The 18,572-nt window shown below is 45.8% G+C and overlaps 1 protein-coding gene across 3 annotated transcripts in view; it reads left to right on the forward strand.

The window, feature by feature from the left end:
• The window catches only part of LNPEP (leucyl and cystinyl aminopeptidase), a 111,527-nt gene extending 103,002 nt beyond the window's left edge, over positions 1-8,525 (forward strand). For all 3 annotated transcript variants that reach the window (XM_055123817.1, XM_055123810.1, XM_004613090.3), the window contains exon 18: positions 129-8,525. In XM_055123817.1, the coding sequence (XP_054979792.1) occupies positions 129-260 (132 nt within the window). In that variant the 3' untranslated portion in view covers positions 261-8,525. The remainder of the gene's footprint in view (positions 1-128) is intronic.
• The last annotated feature ends 10,047 nt before the right edge of the window (positions 8,526-18,572 follow it).

An 18,572-nucleotide genomic window follows, 5' to 3' on the forward strand; every position in this document is an offset into this window, starting at 1 on the left:
TATGGGATGCTGGGAATCGAACCCAGGCCAGCCGCGTGCAAGGCAAACGCCCTACCCGCTGTGCTATCTCTCCAGCCCCTCACTGTTACCCTCTTCTGCTGAAAGTCTTGCCTGCGCGTGACTTACAGGTCCAAGCGTTCTTCGAAAACCAGTCAGAGGCGACCTTCCGACTGCGTTGTGTCCAGGAGGCTCTGGAAGTCATTCAGTTGAATATACAGTGGATGGAGAAGAACCTGAAAACTCTGATGAAGTGGCTGTAGCATGTTCAACTGCACCTCACGATGTCACCCGTTCTGAGAGTTTCATAACTTTGGCTCTGCTGCTTTTTGCAAAAGAAAAAAAGTAAAAGAGAAAAAAAAAAGCCACAGTGTGAAGCCAGGATCACTGTCAAATCGTTTGCACTCCTAGGAGTCCTAGTTAGCTCAGGGCCTGTCTGGATTTTTCATCTGTCTTTTCTGAATTGTCTTTGTATGTAGTTGTTTATGATAAAATTCTCTTCACCTATATGCCAACTATCTACAGAAACATTAAGTTTTCTAGTTTGAAGATATTCAAATGGGGGAGGGGGCGAGGGGTGGGCATCTGCTTGAGAATCCTATTCTCTTTCTCAATTCTTAGAAAGTATCTCGAAGGGAGCTCCGTAAGGCGAGGAAAGCTCTGCACTGGGGGCCACCAGCCCTGCTGCTGCCGGTTTGCTGCCATTTGTTGCTTGTCATTTGAATGTGATACAAAACTGGCTCCCAACGAACAGTATGGTGGGGCTGGAGCTGAGACATCGGGCAAGGCACCTGCCTTACAAATGGCTGACCCTGGGCTCCATCCTGGCCCCCAGATGGCCTCCTCAGCACCACAGGAAGTGATTCCCTGAGCACGGAGACAGGGGTGTGCCGTGAGCACTGTGGGGTGTGACCCATAAACCAAAACTGGGTGTGCCCCAAAACCAAATATTCTGGCAGTGAAGTCAGTGAAATGTATACCGCTATGGGGATCTGGCCCTAGGTGCACAGAGCTACGCAGAAGGAGGGTCTTGGTTAACCCTTTGTTTTCTGGGAAATATTTAAATAAGGTCTATAAAAGTTACTTTCTTTTCTGCGGAACAGCCAGGTGCTACAGAATTTTTAAATTTTTGTTGTATCGAAAAGCTAACAAGGCTAAAAGATTAAATTTTTCACTTTTTCTTTTTCATCTATCATAGCATTATCATAAGAAAAAGTCCCAACTGGGTTAACGAGTCATTCTCCATAACTGTACACCTTTATCACACCGCCGTATATATGCTTTATATTATTATAGAGAACTATTTCTACATTTATGGCAACTATTTTGTTCATACTAGTGCTTTTTTATTTTATCTTCATCACTGTAAAAAGAAATTTTGCAATTTGTTTGTCGCCTTCTTGCATGCTAGACCATGCTTTTTCAGTCATACCCATGGATGAATTTTCATTTTATATGATAGAAGTAGCATATTTTAAAATAGGATCTTTGAGGAAAATAAAAACATTTTTATTTGGAGTTCACCATAGTACCTTAAAGGAATAAGGAGAATGTGGGATAGGTGTAATTTGATTCAAGTTCAATATGGTGGGCTTTGAATTTTTTTCTACTATCAAAAACAGTTCTTTTCTTAAGTTTTCTTTTTGTCATGGCCAAACTGACATATGAAAGAAATGGCCAAGAAAGGAAAGAAAAAATAAATGAGGGAAGCTGCCCAGAACTGTCTGGCATTTTTATTCCTTCCGAAGGAGAAATACTGTACTTGAATTTTCTGAGCTATGCAGACTTACACCTAGATTGTGTTTCCTTAGTTATTGGACGAAAAACTCTCTTCCTGAGTAATTACTGAGTACTTTGTATATTTTGTTTGAGAACCTCTATGTACATAAAAGAGTAGCTACCCATTTCTGAGCACTTGCAACACTCCACAGGATCAGACATTGATAGCCTTTCTTAATTCAGCAGGTGTTAAGTGAGAATATGTGGGTTTGCATATAAAATTAAATTTTATTTTATCAAAATATTTTTCTATAACAAAATTCAGAAGGTGAGCAAGCTGAATGATAGCCTCCTTCCATCCTGCTGTGTGACAGCCCCATTTAGTCTTTTCTGAACAACATTAGTCTCTGTTGTAGATTGAAAATCATATCCTGAGGATCACAGAATCGCCCAAGAGTGTCTTCTGAAAATAGGGTGATTATAGGTCTTTATCCATCTTGTGATTCGGCAAATGAGTGATAGATAGTTTAGTCGATACTGCAAGTTAGCGTGCTTTTATATTTGTAGAGTGAGAGAAAATCCTAAACTTTTGAGGAGGTTTTTGATTTAGTTTTTGTTTTCTACCGGATTATATTACTAAATACCACTTTGATACAGAGCTTAGATTTTGGTACTCTTTGAAAATCAGCTTAAAAATTCCTATTTCACCAACCCATCAGTGCGTTGCTTCTGTGATGTATGTTCACTCTGCGTCTAGCAAATTCCCGTAAGGGGGCTGGGGGCAGTCTCAAATAAAACCTTTTCACAGCATAGGCTAAGGAAGAGAAACCTGCCCATTGCTGTACTCATACCTGTCTTGTACTCAAAAGTCGTTCATTCCCCTGATACCGGTTGCACCCTTGGCAGCTTTATTTGTAGACCTCTTTTGAATTATTTCTAGGTAGTCCAGTCTCACCTCAAAGGTTCCCACAGAATTCCATCCTTTTCAGTGCTATGCTAACGCACCCAGGACTTAGTGCAAACCCTCAAAACTAACGCTGAATCAGGAGTCAAACTTTAGTGCTGGTGGAACTCGTAGTCGGGCAAGTGTGGCCCCTGAGACTTTGGATGTGCCCCTGTGATTCTGGTGGAAACCTGGCAGTCACAGGGTGCTTTGAAGTAAGTGCATCCCTCCAGGACATCGCTGTGAGCTTGAGGCAGGTTCTGTGTGCACCGTAGAGACAGGCTGCTGGAAGGGAACCCGAAGGGCACGTTTTTGTGGGACAGTAAAGAAAGATGGAACTGGTAAAGAAAAGCTTGTCTGGAGATGTCAGAGGTGATAAAGGTGGAAGCCCTCAGGGTCTGATTTGTTCCCCATGGTCTGGGGCATTAAAGCCCAGACAGTGTCAGCCCCCAGGCCCCTGGCTGGGGATCCTGTTCTCGGTGAAACTGCCATGTCCACCCACAGCATCTTGTTCTCAGGGCTCCAGGTCACAGTGCCCCAGGGCGTGGATGTGCTTCCATCCTCTGCTCTTGGCCTAGTTATCCTCCCTGCAGAGTGGAATGCTTGTCCCAGAGTGCTGGGGGCAGGAGGGCGTGGAGTTCAGAGTGCCGTGCCCAGGAACCAAGTCTGCTTTGCACGCGGCCCAGACCAGAGACCCAGGCACCACAGCTGTGCCCGCCCTGGGCCTTTGTTGCCATCCTGTGTGGTGGATTCCATCCCTAAAGAATGCCTCACACACCCGTCCGTCCCTCTCCTGAGCAGTTGTGTATGTTTTTGCTGTCTTTTGCTTGCTTTTATTCTGAGTTGCATCCTTTGCACTGGCACGTAAGTACCGAGAGAAAAGGGATGCCCAGAGGCACGTGACTCTCCCTGCTGCCCTGTGCCTTCTGCGTGGGCAGTAGCTAACGCTGCTTTGCTTGCGCTGGGTGTCTTTTTTGGATGCAGATATATTTTACGTGTACATAATGTTTTTTTCTTTTTCCTTTTGAAAAATATTATAGTTTCCCACATTATATTTTTGTCCTGATAGAAAGTCGAACATTTTTCTCTAAAAAATCTCTTACTTTCCCTTCCCTTTTTGTCATACTTTGTAGACAATAACTACAAAGTATGTTTGTTCTGTGTTGGTTTTCATTTTGGAAAAAGGTTGAATTGGGAGGTGGGTGAGCAGAATATAATTTTTTTTAAGTATACAAGTGGTTGTTTTTTTTTTTTTTTGCTATTTTATAGTGTCGCTTCATTTTGCACATCATCCTTCTCATGGATATGCAGGTATCTCAGTAGAGTAGCTGTGTCTGCGGCTGTTTCGAACTGATCGTGGGGCAAGGCTGTGTGTGTGTGTGTGTGTGTGTGTGTGTGTGTGTCTAAGATTCACTTGTACAAAGGAGTTGTTATTCTTTTTACTGCATTTTGTGGGCTTCTTTGCTGGATACATAGGTACTTAATGAAAACTGAGGCCCAGAGTCTGACAAAACTCTACTTTCCCCTTCTCCTTTCTGCCTGATTGAGCTGTAGGGACTCGTGTTCGGGTGGGGGTCAGAGGTGGGGCCATGTACTTGATGTGCCTCACCATAAATTGGCTGCTTCTTTGTCTTTGTATTCTGGATTCGTTCGGTGCGGCATTCTTCTCATAGCACCCGAGGCCGGTCAGGAAACGTGAATGTCTGGACGGTTACGAGGCTTGCTTGTGCTTGCAGGCATTAGCCGATGGTCATGTGGTGTGGGCCGGGTGTAGGCAGGTGCCGTGACTTCTGCTTCTCTGTTGTTCTGTTCACTGGGCATCCCGATGAAGGCATCCTGACCCCCAGGGTTCTAGACTTGTCTCCTCTTGTCCCTCCCCCTCCATGCCTGCCCATGAGGGCAGTTCTTTCTGGGCAGAGAGGCATTTTTGAGGTGTTTGTTTGAGAGAGAGATGTCGGTGCAAGGGGCACCAACCTTGCTTTTTTAAAATGTACAGAAATGTGTGAGCTGTTACTTAATTCCTTTCTTAAACCTTTGTCCTTTCCCCGGGGTTTTGGCTCTGTGCAGAAAACTGAAGTTCAGTTTACTGTGAGTCCTCACGACTCCCTTTGGTTATATCTTGCCTTGTGGGTCGTGGCTAGTGGAGTTGTTGATTCATTCTAGGGGTTCTTTGTGGGTACTAGGATAACTACTTTAATACAGCATATCCCCAAAGTGAAACAAAATTCTTAAAGTCTGGGAACTGAGAGGTGGGGTTGTTGAGGCGCTTGCCTGACGCAGGGCTAGCCGGGGTCCATCCCCAGCGCCCTCTGCAGTTTCTAAACCCACAAGGAGAAACCCCTGAGCACCACCGACTGTGGCCCCCAAGCAGACAAAGAGAATGAGTGAAAGATAGTTGATGGGTTACTCTCGCTGAAGCTCTGTCATGGAGCACGCAGCCCTGGTCTGGGACATGTAGTTGCTGACAGGCAGGGGTAGCCCCCCTGTGTCTGTGTGGGCAGGTGATTTGAGTTTCTTGGTGTTTCCGGCGGGTGGGAAGGGACTCGGAGCCGAGCATGTGCCACTGTGACTAGAACATAGTGTTTGCGTCTGTTTGGCTTTATTCATTCTGTACCCCATCTCGCTGGCCATGCAGGTACTAATGACTTTGGAGGTCCGGATGTATGAAAAATCTCCTCTTGTCCCCTTTCCTTATAGCCTCTGTGGGCAATAGTTTTAGAGTAGTCTAGGTATTTTTTATCTCTACCATGAAGATATGTACTTTAAAACATGTATATAGATCTTGTTGCTCCTTTTTCCCGTTCACATCATTTTGTACCCAGACCTTTGCAGGGATACTGAGGTACATGATGAAAATTAAGGTTCATTCTATGAAAAAAATCTCCTTTTGTCCCCTTCCCTTATTGCCCGTGGGGGCAATTGCTTGTAGCGTAGGTTTTTTACACACTTGTGGTGGGAGGGTAGTGGTGGATTTCTGGTGTTGCATCTTTTTATATGTGTGTATAGAAATGTTTGCTACTTTTTTGTTGTTCTTTCACTCCAAACACTCCCTTGTTTGGACTCATAGGTACAAGGAGTATCCCAGAGACCCAAATCAGAGGTGCAGTGTTTGTCCCTTCCCCTGCCACCACTGTGTGTGGGCAATAGGCCAACATAGTTTGGGGCTTAGCTTCTTCAGGGCGTTTTGTCTTTCTAATTTTGATTTTTTCAATAGGGAGTGAACTTGATAGGCGACATACATAATTTTTTATTGTATATAAGTATTTTTGCCTCTCTCATGTTCGCTTCGTTTCAAATCGAGTCCTTTGCATGGCTGTTTAGGGACTTAATGAAAGCTGAGATTGATTCTATGAAAACTCTCCCCAATTCCCTTCCCTGATTGCCTTGAGGGCAATGGTAGAATAGATGTTTGGTTCTCTTTTTTACTGGGGGCGGGGGTGGGGTGGGGTGCATGGTTATAGCTGTAGATTGTGTGGGTGTGTGTGTGTGTGTGTGTGTGTGTGTGTGTGTGTGTGTGCGCGCGCGCGCATGCATTTTTAATGTAGATAAATATTCACTGCACTGTGTGTGTTCTTTCCTCGGACCCAGTTCTTTCTCTGGGACACACAGTGAAACATGGAGGTCCATGAGTATGATAAATCTCCTCTGCTCCCTTCCCCAGTTGCCTCTGGTAACAGTTTTATCGTTTGGGCTAGGTTGTTTGTTTGTTTGTTTGTTTGTTTGTTTGTTTGTTTAAGGGGAAGGATTGTTTAGGGGGTGGGGAATGTGTGTCCCTGTTTGTGAATGTGTGTTTGTGAATGAATCTCCCCTCCTCTCTGGCCCATGTTGCCTCTGTAGGCAGCAGTGACTAGGATGATTTGGTGGATATTTTTACGTTTGTGTTTTTTATTAAATTACCGTGAATTACAAAGTTTCTTGGTTTTTTGAGGGATTACTATTTGGGGCAAGGGGTATTCTTCAACAGATGTAAATACCTTTCTATTTCTTAATCTTATTTTGTATGTAGACCTCTGCATGGCTTTGAGGAACCTGATAAAATTCGGGCTTGGTAGGATGACAGACCATTCCTTCCAGTCCGACCTGCCCCCTCTTCAGCAGTAGCAGGTAGATTTGTTGTCTTGTGGTTGCTTTCATCTAGCTGTCTAGATCTGCGCCTTAAAGATGTAAATAGATGTACTGTCATGATGTGTATATATGTATATATCCCTGGCCTCTTTGTCCCCCAGGATTTCCCTTTTGTAGTCAGTTCCTTGCAGGGCTCTGACCTTAGCTAACAAAACTACAGACCCACCGTGCCCTGCCAGCACAGGGTGTAGGGGTGCAGTTAATGCCCAGTAAGCATGGATGGGAGGAGACACTTGAATGTGGCGAGTCAGGAGAGCCTATCAGACCTACAGCTAGAGGTTATGGATTTGCACTGGAGGAAAAGGCAAAGGACAGGCTATAGTTTGGAAATACCAGGAGGACAGTTCAGTGCCAGCTCGGTGCTCAGGATCCTGAGCAGTGTCCTGTTTGGGATTCTAGTCATCTAGGAGAGTTGGTTGTAGCATTATTGCTGTGTGCCCGGTAAAAATCATTTCAGTTTTTGGAATGAACCTTTTGAGTTACTGCCATGGACCCAAAACCTAATCTGGAAAGAGTCTTGGGGGTTGGGGGGAACCTTTCCTAGCAGAGCTCCTCTGGGTGGCTGTGCTCTCCCTACTGCCCCACCGGCCTGGCCCACCATGTCCTGTGTCCCTTTTGTCTGCAGCCTCACTTGCTCCAGCTCTCTTCAAGTGCTCTCAAAGACATGACCCATGGGATCTCATTAGCGATGTGTTTCTTCCAGTGTGTTCAGACATGTGTGTTTGCGTTCAGCATTCGTGAATCATTCACGCACCACATGGTAAATGTTATGAGTCCACATTTGCCATCATCAAAGAAAGTGTGTGTGAAAATCTGTCCATAGCTCTGCCTCCTCGCGGCCTTCCCTTCCTTTCTTTAAGCTGCTTATCGTTATAAAATTTACAATTTGTAATGAGTACAATGCTAACGGTTTACCTTATCATTATTATTAGAATCATTGAATGATAGGAATCCTAGAAAATTTGCAGAGATATTTACCATATCAAAATCTCAGGTTCTGGTGTTGAAAAATTAGTAACTTTACTGTTACTTAAATATGTAAGGGGAAAAAAGTTTATTTCTGACACACTCAACTTTGATCCTCTATACAAGGGAAGGAGGCATCTTTTTGGACTAGTGGTCATCATTAGTGATATTTCTGAACATATTTCTTAACAGTTCTTAATGTGAAGTGCTTCGAAGGGAGTAAAGTTCATGGCTTAGTTGAATTAAATGCTCCAGAGGTTAAATGCTGTAAAGGCATCAGTAAAATACTACAGTCATGTCTGTACGTGTATATAAAATAAGAATTAAAACATAATTGGAGTATTTGTATTAATCACCAAATCACAGTGAGACAAAACTTACAATTTTACCTGTGTCTTGATTAAATCCAAGTGTTCCATGTCATTGTGAAAAAAAAAAAGTCTTTCAATACTTTCAAAAGTAATAACTTCAAAACTTGTAAAGGTGTTATGTTTTTGTACTTAAACTCCTGTAGAGATCTCCAGTTCCTGGAGTCCGAGCTTGTGGGTGGAATTCCAAATTTGTAGCATCATCTGTCTTTCGTGGATGATTTGGGAAATAGTATGTATATATATAATATATATGCAGATTGTGTTGTTTCCTTGTAAAGGGAAAAGGCTTATTTTTCTTTATACTTTTGACAACTTGTTTTGCATATGAACAGCACTAAAAGGCATGTGTAACTGCAAGCACTGTTGCTTTCCTTGTGAAATGAAAATAAAGTATTTAAATATAATCCTTGCTTTTGGATGAAAAGCACAAGTGGAACGGTTTGTCTTCACGGATGACTCATTCAGCCAGGCCCAGACATGTCACTGAGCAGCCTGGGCTGTGGGGCCCTTGTGTCAAAGCTGCCGCAGTCCTGCCCGAGACACTACCGGGAGACCCTGGAGGGAGGGGGGACATCAGCAACTCCGGATGCTTGGCCAGGGCTCCCGAGGATGCCGCAGGTGACCACCATGATGCTGGTCACTGCTGCTCATGGCTAGTGATCCTCTGGCGCCTCGCCGTGGGCTCAGGGGCCCTCATTTCCCAGGAGCTAGGAGTGGGCGCTTGGCTTCCTGCAACGGCTTTGCACAGTCGCTCTGCCCAGCTGCTTGCTTGGTTCTGTGCCCACATGGCCCTGACTGAGCTTAGGGCTTTGAGGTTTGCCGACGTGAGGCCTCGGGCCACCGGCCTTTCACAGTGCAAAGGTGAGGCAGTGAGGCAGTGGGCTTCGCAGGGGAAGCAGTGCTTGGGGCAGTGCTGCCAGAGGCCCCAAGCGCAGTGTTCTCCGCTGCTATGTCTGCTCTGCAGGGAGACCTGAGGCCTGTGACTCATCCTTCTGTGTGCGTGGTTTGGGGGCCACCCCCGGTGGTGCTCGGGTCACTCCTGCAGTGCCAGGGATATGACCCAGGCCGAGGACCTCCCTCCTGGACTCCCGTCAACGCTGTCCTCATGTGCTTTGCCTCTGGGCCTGGATGAGTTTTGTGAGGCACCCCCAGCACTGCTCAGGGACCCAGGAACCTCTCCAGGCAATACTCTGGTGGTCTGGGGCCTGGGGTCTGGGCTTGGCTGCCACTAGGATGGCACCCAGGGTGGCTCCAGGGGCCAGAGGGTGCCAGCGATCAGAGCTTCACACAGGTAAGGCACGCACTCCATCTCTTTGGACATGTTCCAGGCCCTATTCTTTAGAGCTGTTGTTTGAACCAAATAATTTAAATGTCTGTACTGCTACAGGAATAAGGAGGGTTGTTTGGGGTGTTTTTTTGTTTGGTTGGTTGGGTTTTTTTGCTTTTTGGGTCACACCCAGCGATGCACAGGGGTTACTCCTGGCTTTGCATTCAGGAATTACTCCTGGCAGTGCTCAGGGGACCTTATGGGATGCCGGGAATGGAACCTGGGTTGGACTGCGTGCCAGGCAAATGCCCTATCCACTGTGCTATTAACTCCAGCCCCAGGAGGGTTTTTTGAATGGAAAGACTGGAGTGATTTTGAAGTATTGTGGATCGCAGACAGGCAACCAGTCAAGCCTGAAACAATCCCTTGCTCATTTCTTTTAGCCTGTTTTCTTGGTTGATAAACTAGGAAGACTGCCCAACTGGAATGACTGTAGCATTAACTCACTGATACCTGCCTGGCATAGCGCATGGTATGGGGCAAATAGCAGCTTCGGGGCTAGAGCGTCATGCAGTGCAGGAGCCACACAGCAGGACCTGAAGGATGGCACAGTTGATAGCGCATGTGCATGCAGCTGATCCTAGTCAGATCCCCAGCACCTTTCATGGAACCCCATACCCGCCAGGAGTGTGGAGCTGAGCATTGCCAGGTATGGCAAACCCCACCCAAGCCCACCTCCCCCCAAAAAGAAAAGAACCCCAACCCAAAGATCCCTGTAAGCTACATTCTGGAGCGTATGTAACTAATACCTTCAGTTACAGATGAAAATTGGTTTTAATTAGGGTTTCATGATTTGCCAGTTAGGAAATGAGAGAACGAGGGGAATAATTTCAGTCTGGCCCTCTTTCATCCTAAGCCTTAAATTTGTGAAGATCACATTTGGAGGTAAAACGTTAGGGAAAGCATGAAGTTACATAGGCTTCAAAAATGAAATGATACTCTGATTATCACTGGATTTGGCTGATTAAAACAATGAAATAGAATCCTGGCTGTGGGGGAGGGGGTGATGTCTCCTTCAATGAACTAGTACAGGGCACAGTACAAGAAAATAGACCGGGTACTTCAAAAGGGCCCTGGCAGCTGAAAACCTCCAGAACTCAATCATCACACTCACAGCCGCTCTCCACAGGCTTGGACAAGCTTCACCCATGAGTGAATCTGCAGAAAAAGGCAGGTATGTGGGACCCATGACTGAGATCTCCAAGCTCGCTCAAAGCAGGAATAGGCCTCCTCCCTCCGTCTCCCAAGTTTACCAGTAGCTTGGCAGTCACACCCGCAGGTCATTGGGCTTTGACTGGAGTGGGGTGCAGGACCCTCACTGCTGGGATGGTGCACAAGGGCTCGTCAAAAGTAGATTTCCTCTCCACGCGGCACAGGCGTGTATGCAACCACAGTGCTCCTGTCAACACCTTGCCACTGACGGCAGCCAGAGGCCCAAGTTCATTTCCCAGGGTCCTCTGTGCGGACTATCTCAGGTTCCCCTGAGCACTGATGAGCAGTCCCTGGGTCTGGCTCACCTTGTCTTGAGTTGTGAATGCGTTTTCTTGGTCTGTTTCTCCATATGCTGAGTCAGATTGAGGTTGACTTCCGTGGCTTTTTGTTGATTTGTTTTTGTTTGGGGATGATACCCAGCAGTGTGCAGGGCTTACTCCTGGATCTGTGCTCGGGGGTCATTCCTGATGGTGCCTGGGGGACCCTCTGCAGTGCTGCGCATTGAACCTGGGTCAGCAAAATGCACGGCAAGTGTTGTAATCCCTCTACCCAGCCCCTAAGCAGGGAGTTTGGACCCAGATACTTATTTAATAACAAATGGAATTGGAACAGACCGACAGAACACTGTGCCAGGACTAGCTTCTGAGCACCCCCAGGAGTGGTTCCAAGGCAGAGAAGAACTTACCCTTTCATGGAAGTCTGTGTTCCACTGCTTCAGCTTCACCCCATATCTCTATTTAAGAAAGCAGCTTCCCTAAATGACAGTGGCCACTTGGTTATTAGGGATGGAGACAGCATGGCCATAACTTAGTCCTTACCAGGGGATGTGAGCCCTCCCCTCTGTGACAGGTATTTCTGTCTCATGGGAGCAAATAAAAATATTTTCTTGGCAATGAAGACAATAGTACTAGGGTTAAGGCCTTGCATGCAGCAGACTCTGGCTTGACTTCCAGGCACCACATGTAGTCCTCTGAGGACTACCAGGGGTCACTCCTGAGCTCAGCATCAAGAAGAGGTCCTGAGCACCTGGCTGTGTCCCAGCTGCTTTCCCCAAAAAGGCCAGTTTGCTGAAGTTAAAAATATGCCTCATTCTATACACAGCTACACCGGGGGGTGGCAAAATTCATGGCTTCTGTCTTTGCCCAGAGCTCAACAGAACATCTGGGAAGATCTGTTTGTTCTGAGATGATTTAGAGTTCCCACAGCAGACCTTAAAGTCTTGGGAAAAGAGACATGTGCACACACACATACACACACATACACATACACACGCAGATATGTGGAAATGTGCACACATCCACACAGGTGTACACACAAACAATACACATAGGCACACATGTGCACACAGATCCACAGAGACTCCTGTATATGTGTACACATATATGTACACTGGCACAGTGCATACATGAGTGTATCTCTGTGTATATGAACACAGACACAAAACCACAGACACATGAATACACAGACGCACATATGTGATCATACACATAGGCACAGATGCAGAGTTATACACAGGCACACACACAGACATGTGCGCGCACAGACACTTGCATGAGACCAGTGGAGACATGGCTAGAGTTACAGGTACCTGGGCCATGTGCTCCAAGTGACTGGAGACTTGGAAATGTAACTTAAGGAGAGTTACCAGGAGCGGGGATGTTTCTTTTCTTTTTTTTTTAATTTTTATTTTTTTAAAAATTTTATCACCATGTGGAAAGTTACAGAGTTCTCAGGTTTATGTCTCAGTTATACCGTATTCAAACACCATCCCTTCACCAGTGCCCATATTCCACCACCAAAATCCCGGGTATACTCCCCGCCCCCCACCCCAACTGTATAACTGATGAATTTCACTTTATTTTCTCTTCACCTTGATTACGTTCCATATTTCAACACAAAACTCACTATTGTTGTGGGAGTTATATCCCCAAACAAGATAACCCTAATAAGGAGGCATTTGATAATTAGTTTTCATTAAAAGATTGTATGTTTTCAGGTTTTACAAAAGCTCGGATGTGTCCCAGTCCCGAATCCTGGAGCCGTGTTAGTTGCTGCTCAGTGTCGCCAGGGTTCCATCTGGAGAAGGTGTGCTGGCAGCACCTCCTCCTTCCGGCCCCCCGGTGTTGCTGGCCCCGATTCGGGTCCGGAGCATTGTCCGGGCCGTGTTGCTCACCAGAATGCCTACCGCTTCTCTGTGGATTGTGGCATCAAGATGGCTCCGAGGGTGGGTTGAGGGCATGACTTCCGGCGGCCGGGACCACTTGGAGTTTTGGGCTGGCGACGCCCCACTCCAGTGCCCAGAGCGGGGATGTTTCTTACGGTGGCTGGATCTTGATGGCTCCAGTCTCAGTCTCTCACCCCTCGTGGACTGGCAGGCACTAGTGGGCCGTGGCCCGGAAATACCCAGCAGCCATGCAGGGAGCCAGCTGTGGCCTGAGCAGGCCCGCCTGAGGAGGGACCCCGGAGCTGCTGTGTGTGGGCTTGGGGCCTCACTCAGTGGAAGGAGACCCGAGCTCCCTGGTCCGTGTCCCCAGGACCCTGAGACCCGGGGTAGCCTGGGGCAAGCAGGAGGAGTGTAGGCTTCCTGCCCCAGGCTGCTGCTCAGGCAGGACAAGCCCTGGCTGATGGGTTCCCATGAAGGAGGCTTGCTAGGGACATCTCCAGTCTGCAAAGGGCTGCAGCCCAGCTTCTCAGCCTGCCACGGCTCAGGACATTGCAGGCTGCCTGCAGATTCTGCACACGCAGACCAGACTTGTGTGGGCAGGTATTTGAGGCACTGGGCACTGAACTCCAGAAAACTACCCGCGGGACTTGGGGGGCTGCAGACCCTGCAGTGCCTGTTCAAGGGAATGATGTGGTTTTTAATTTCTTTATTTTATAAAGTAATTCACATTTTTTTATTACATTTAATTTTCAAACACCAATCCCACCACCATTACATCTCCCCACCACATTTTGGGTGTTTCCAGCCCGAACCCCAATCCCAGCCCCAAAGTAGAACCAAAATAATATAATGTTTTCCTCTTAAGATTGATGGTCTCCTCCAGTAGGTTGGCTCCATGGCTTTGGAAGCTGGTCTCACATGCTGGGGAAAAAGGCAGCTCAGATAGAGAAGGGAACACCAAGTAAAACATGGTTGGAGATCCCGCCTGGGAAGGGAGATTCGTGCTGAAAATAGACTAGACACTGAACACAATGGCCACTCAATACCCCTATTGCAAACCACAACACCCAATTGGAGAGAGAACAAAAGGGAATGCCCTGCCACAGAGGCAGGATGGGGTGGGGGGGAGATGAGATTGGGGGGTGGGAGGGATACTGGGCTTATTGGTGGAGGAGAATGAGCACTGGTGGAGGGATGTGTTTGCGAACATTGTATAAGGGAAAAGCAAGCTTGAAAATGTGTGAATCTGTATCTGTACCCTCATGGTGATTCACTAATTAAAGAATAAAATAAATCTAAAAAAAATAAAATAAAGTTCACTTGAGAACTAAAAAAAAAATAAAATACATTATTAAAATAAAAAAAAAAGATTGACGGTCTCCTACTTTTAATCCCATGAAATGTGGTGCGGTACTCTTGGAGTATGGGTAGGGTGTGCCCTATGAGGTGCCGAATTTGTGGCCATGCATTCCAGGTAAAGGTTGAGTTCTGGAGGTTTTCAGCTGCCAGGGCTGAGTCCCTTGGGGCAAGGAGGGTTCTCACCCACCCCGCTCTGGGGTGTCCCGAGTGAAGCAGCCTGGCGCGAGGTCCAGCAGCATGGTTATCGGGAATAATGTATTAAGATGGTGCTTTATGATGCAGGATGCAGAACTCACCAGGCCACACGTTAGGTATGTGGTGTGGGCCCCTTTCTCCCGTCATGCTGGCCAGCCTGCGGTCAGGGAGGGGGGACGCCGGAGCAGTGGGATCAAGACTTCTAATAGCTCAAGCATATGTCCCCATTCTGTTCCTTGTGAGTCATCCTACCCCCTTGCCTACTGGTGACAGGTAATTTCTGCCTGGGGCGTGGCCTGCAAAATACATGCCTAGTGTGTATAAGGCCTTGGAGTTATAAGCACTGCTGGGCAAAGCAAAAAAAAAAAAAAAACTCATTTCTGGTTCTAGCCAAATAGTAGAGGCAAAAGGCAGCACCAGGAAACTATAAACCAATATCCTTTCTAAACAGATGCAATAGCCTCTAAGCAAATACTAGCAAACTGAATCCATCAACATACACAAACGATTATATATCACAATCAAGTGGGACTTCTCCAAAGAATGGAAAGTGGATCTGACAGCCACATTAACATCAGATGTGAATTAATGCGATGCATTGTATCAATTACATATCATAGAATTTTAAAACACACACATGGATCATCTCACCAGATAAGAGGAAAAAAACATTTGAGAAAACCAACATCCTTTCACATAAGAATAGAAAAGAACTAAAAGGCACTTAGGCAAAATCCATAACATCAGATAATGATGGAAAGTTTAAAGATTTTTCTTCTAAAATTAGAGCAGTCTTCCAGCTATAGGGCAATTCTCCTGACCCTTGTATCTACTGTCCTTGGGCATCAGCCTCAAGTGATGTTATTCTGTACTCTACATATGAATGCAGTCCTTCTATGTCTATCCCTCTCTTTCTGACTCATTTCACTTAGCATGATACTCTCCATGTCTATCCATTTATACGCAAGTTTCATGACTTCATCTCTCCTAACAGCTACATAGTATTCCATTGTGTAGATGTACCAAAGTTTCTTTAACCAGTCCTCGGCTTCATGAGCGGAGGGGAGAAAGGTGGAATAAAGAAGGGATCACTAAGAAAACGATGGCTGGAGGAATCAGTCGGGATGGGAGATGTGTGCCAAAAGTAGATAATGGACCAAACATTATGACCTCTATGTTGCAAGCCATAATGCCCAAAAGTAGAGAGAGAGTATGGGGAATATTGTCTGCCATGGAGGCAGAAGGAAGGTGAGAAAGGGGGTGTATACCGAGAATATTGTTGGTGGGGAATGTGCACTGGTGGAGGGATGGGTGTTTGATCATTTTGTGATTGTAACCCAAACATGAAAGCTTGTAACTATCTCACAGTGATTCAATAAAATGAAAAAAAAATTAGGAGTAAGGTGGGACTGGAGCAATAGCACAGCAGGTAGTGTTTGTCTTGCACGTGGCCAATCTGGGTTCAATTCCCAACATCCCATATGGTTCCCCAAGCACTGCCAGGAGTAATTCCTGAGTGCAGAGCCAGGAGTAACCCCTGTGCATTGCCAGGTGTTATTCAAAAAAGAAAAGAAAATTAAAAGCAAGACAAAGATTTCACTCTCACTATTTTATATTTATTTATATTTATTTCTTTTGGGAGTTTCAGCCAAACCCAGAGGTGCTCAGGGGCTAATCAGGTTCTGTGCTCAAAGATCACTCCTGGCTCTTAGCTCAGGGGACCATACGGGATGCCTGGGAGTGAACCTGGGTTGTCCACCCACAAAGCAAATGCCCTTACCCACTGTGCTGTCTCTCTGGCCCCTGGCTAGTTCTGTGCAATATTGTATTAAATTTGGTTGTTGTTCTTGTTCTTGTTGTTGTTTTGTACTGACTTTTTAGTCAGAACAATCGAACAATAAAAATGTTTAAATTGGGGCTGGAGTGATAGCACAGCGGATAGGATGTTTGCCTTGCACGTGGCCAACCCGGGTTCGATTTCCAGCATCCCATATGGTCCCCCAAACACTGCCAGGAGTAATTCTTGAGTGCAGAGTCAGGAGTAACCCCTGTGCATCACCAGCTGTGACCCAAAAATCTAAAAAAAAAAAGTTTAAATTAAATAATACAAATTAGAAAAGAAAGTCACATCTCTGCTGATGACATGACCGTATGTGTAGAAAATTTTAAATTTAAAAAATCCTATTACAGACAGTAAGATAACCTAAATGATAATATTGAGTTTAACAAAGTTTCACAAAACAAGATCAAAATTTAAAAACTCAGTTGTGTTTCTATGTATAACAAATGATGAAAACAACAAAATTCAGTCACTTTCACCGACCACTAAGGCGACTTAGTGGCAGAGTATGTGCCTTGCATGTGTGAGGCACAAGGTATAATCCCAGGCCCTACAACAACAACAATTTCATATACAGTGATATTCAAACATTTAAGATCTCTAGGAATAAACTGAACAAAACAAAGTCAATGCATACCCCCGAAAACTGTGGGAATAGGAAGCTAGGGAGGCTGGTACTGCATGTTGGGGGCAAAACTGTCTGAAACCTAAACCATCTTGAAGACACAGAGACCGTTGACACAAAAGACCCATCTCAGAAGCAGGATTCTAGGCCCAAGTACAGATGGCTCCTTGAGAGGAGAGGTTCCGCTGTGAAACAGAGGTCACACAAAGGATAGCGAAAGGGCAGGGCTGGAGCAATAGCACAGCTGGTAGGGCGTTTGTCTTGCATGAGGCCGACCCGGGTTCAATTTCCAGCATCCCATGTGGTCCCCCGAGCATCACCAGGAGTAATTCCTGAGTGCATGAACCAGGAACCTGTGCAACGCCGGGTGTGACCCCCAAAAGAAAGCAAAAAAAAAAAATAGCTAAAGGAGAAGATCAGCCTCAACTTCTCAAGCTCTGTCCCTGGCCAACCACATTAGCAATGGGTGTGTACTGGGGAGAGGGATGGGGAATTTGAAACATCTCTATAAACTAACTTGGAAGAGGCAGAGGCACGTCCATGCCTCTTCAGTGGGTAAGGTCCTGCTTTGCATGTTGTCACCCTGGGTTCAATCCCTGCTATGTATCCTCCACTGAGCTCCACCAGGAGTGTTCCCTGAGCACAGAGCAAGGAGTAAGGCTTGAGCACCACTGGGTGTGGCTCCAAAACCTGTAGCACTGTAGCACTGTCATTCCGTTGCTCATCGATTTGCTCAAGCAGACACTAGTAACATCTCCAGTATGAGACTTGTTACTGTTTTTGGCATATCGAATACACCACGCATAGCTTGCCAGCCTCTGCCATGCGGGCGGGATGCTCTCAGTAGCTTGCCAGGCTCTCCGAAATGGACGGAGGAATCAAACCCGGTCAGCCGTGTGCAAGGCAAACGCCCTACCCACTGTGCTATCACTCTAGTCCATCGTCACTGTGGAGAGGAATGAATTTACTGTGCAACTTCTGGAAGTTTTATTATTTAAGTCAGGCAGCATGAGGAGCACACACGATTTTTCACATTTCTCATCTTCGGCAAGAAGCGGAAGAGCGAGTTCACTGTGTATCTGGGGTGATGCCTGTGACTAGTCTCTACTGTCCTAAGAAGGAGGCCATAGGGTTGTCTGGCCTCTGGCGTTTCATTCTGTAGGCCTCCATTTCTTCCTCTGTGGGCTCCTGGGTTTCATAGATACTATTGTACGGCCACTTCCTCTCATCAATCTGCATGATCTCCTTGACATGAAGAAGGCAGGCCTCTTTGGCATTCAGCGCCTTCTTCACTTTTTTGTGTTTCTTTTCTTCATCATCACTCCAAAACCTAAAGAATAATAATAATAATAAAGGCTTCAAAACCTAAATAATAATAATAATAAAGGATATCCCCAGTAGAGGAAAGACAGCTGAATTTTCAGGTTATCTTCTTCATTTAATTTGTTATAAGAGACTCTTTTGATTGAAGTATCTGAAGAAACTCTAGCCTATCATAGACATACAATTGTGTTGAGAAGCATTTTACATGCTTCTTAAATAACTTCTCAGATAATTGTGGATCTTCCTCTTGGATCACCAAACCTTTGCAAGTAGTTAAATTTAAAAGTCCAGTTGCAATGTAATTTGCAGACCTCAATAAACCATGTTTGTACAATCATTTGGCTAAAATATGCTCATCTTATTGAACTTTGAGTGGATCTGTTACTCATGAATAATATTGAAATAT

Source organism: Sorex araneus, chromosome 1 (genome assembly GCF_027595985.1).
Source record: "Sorex araneus isolate mSorAra2 chromosome 1, mSorAra2.pri, whole genome shotgun sequence".
Classification (NCBI taxonomy): Eukaryota; Metazoa; Chordata; class Mammalia; order Eulipotyphla; family Soricidae; genus Sorex; species Sorex araneus.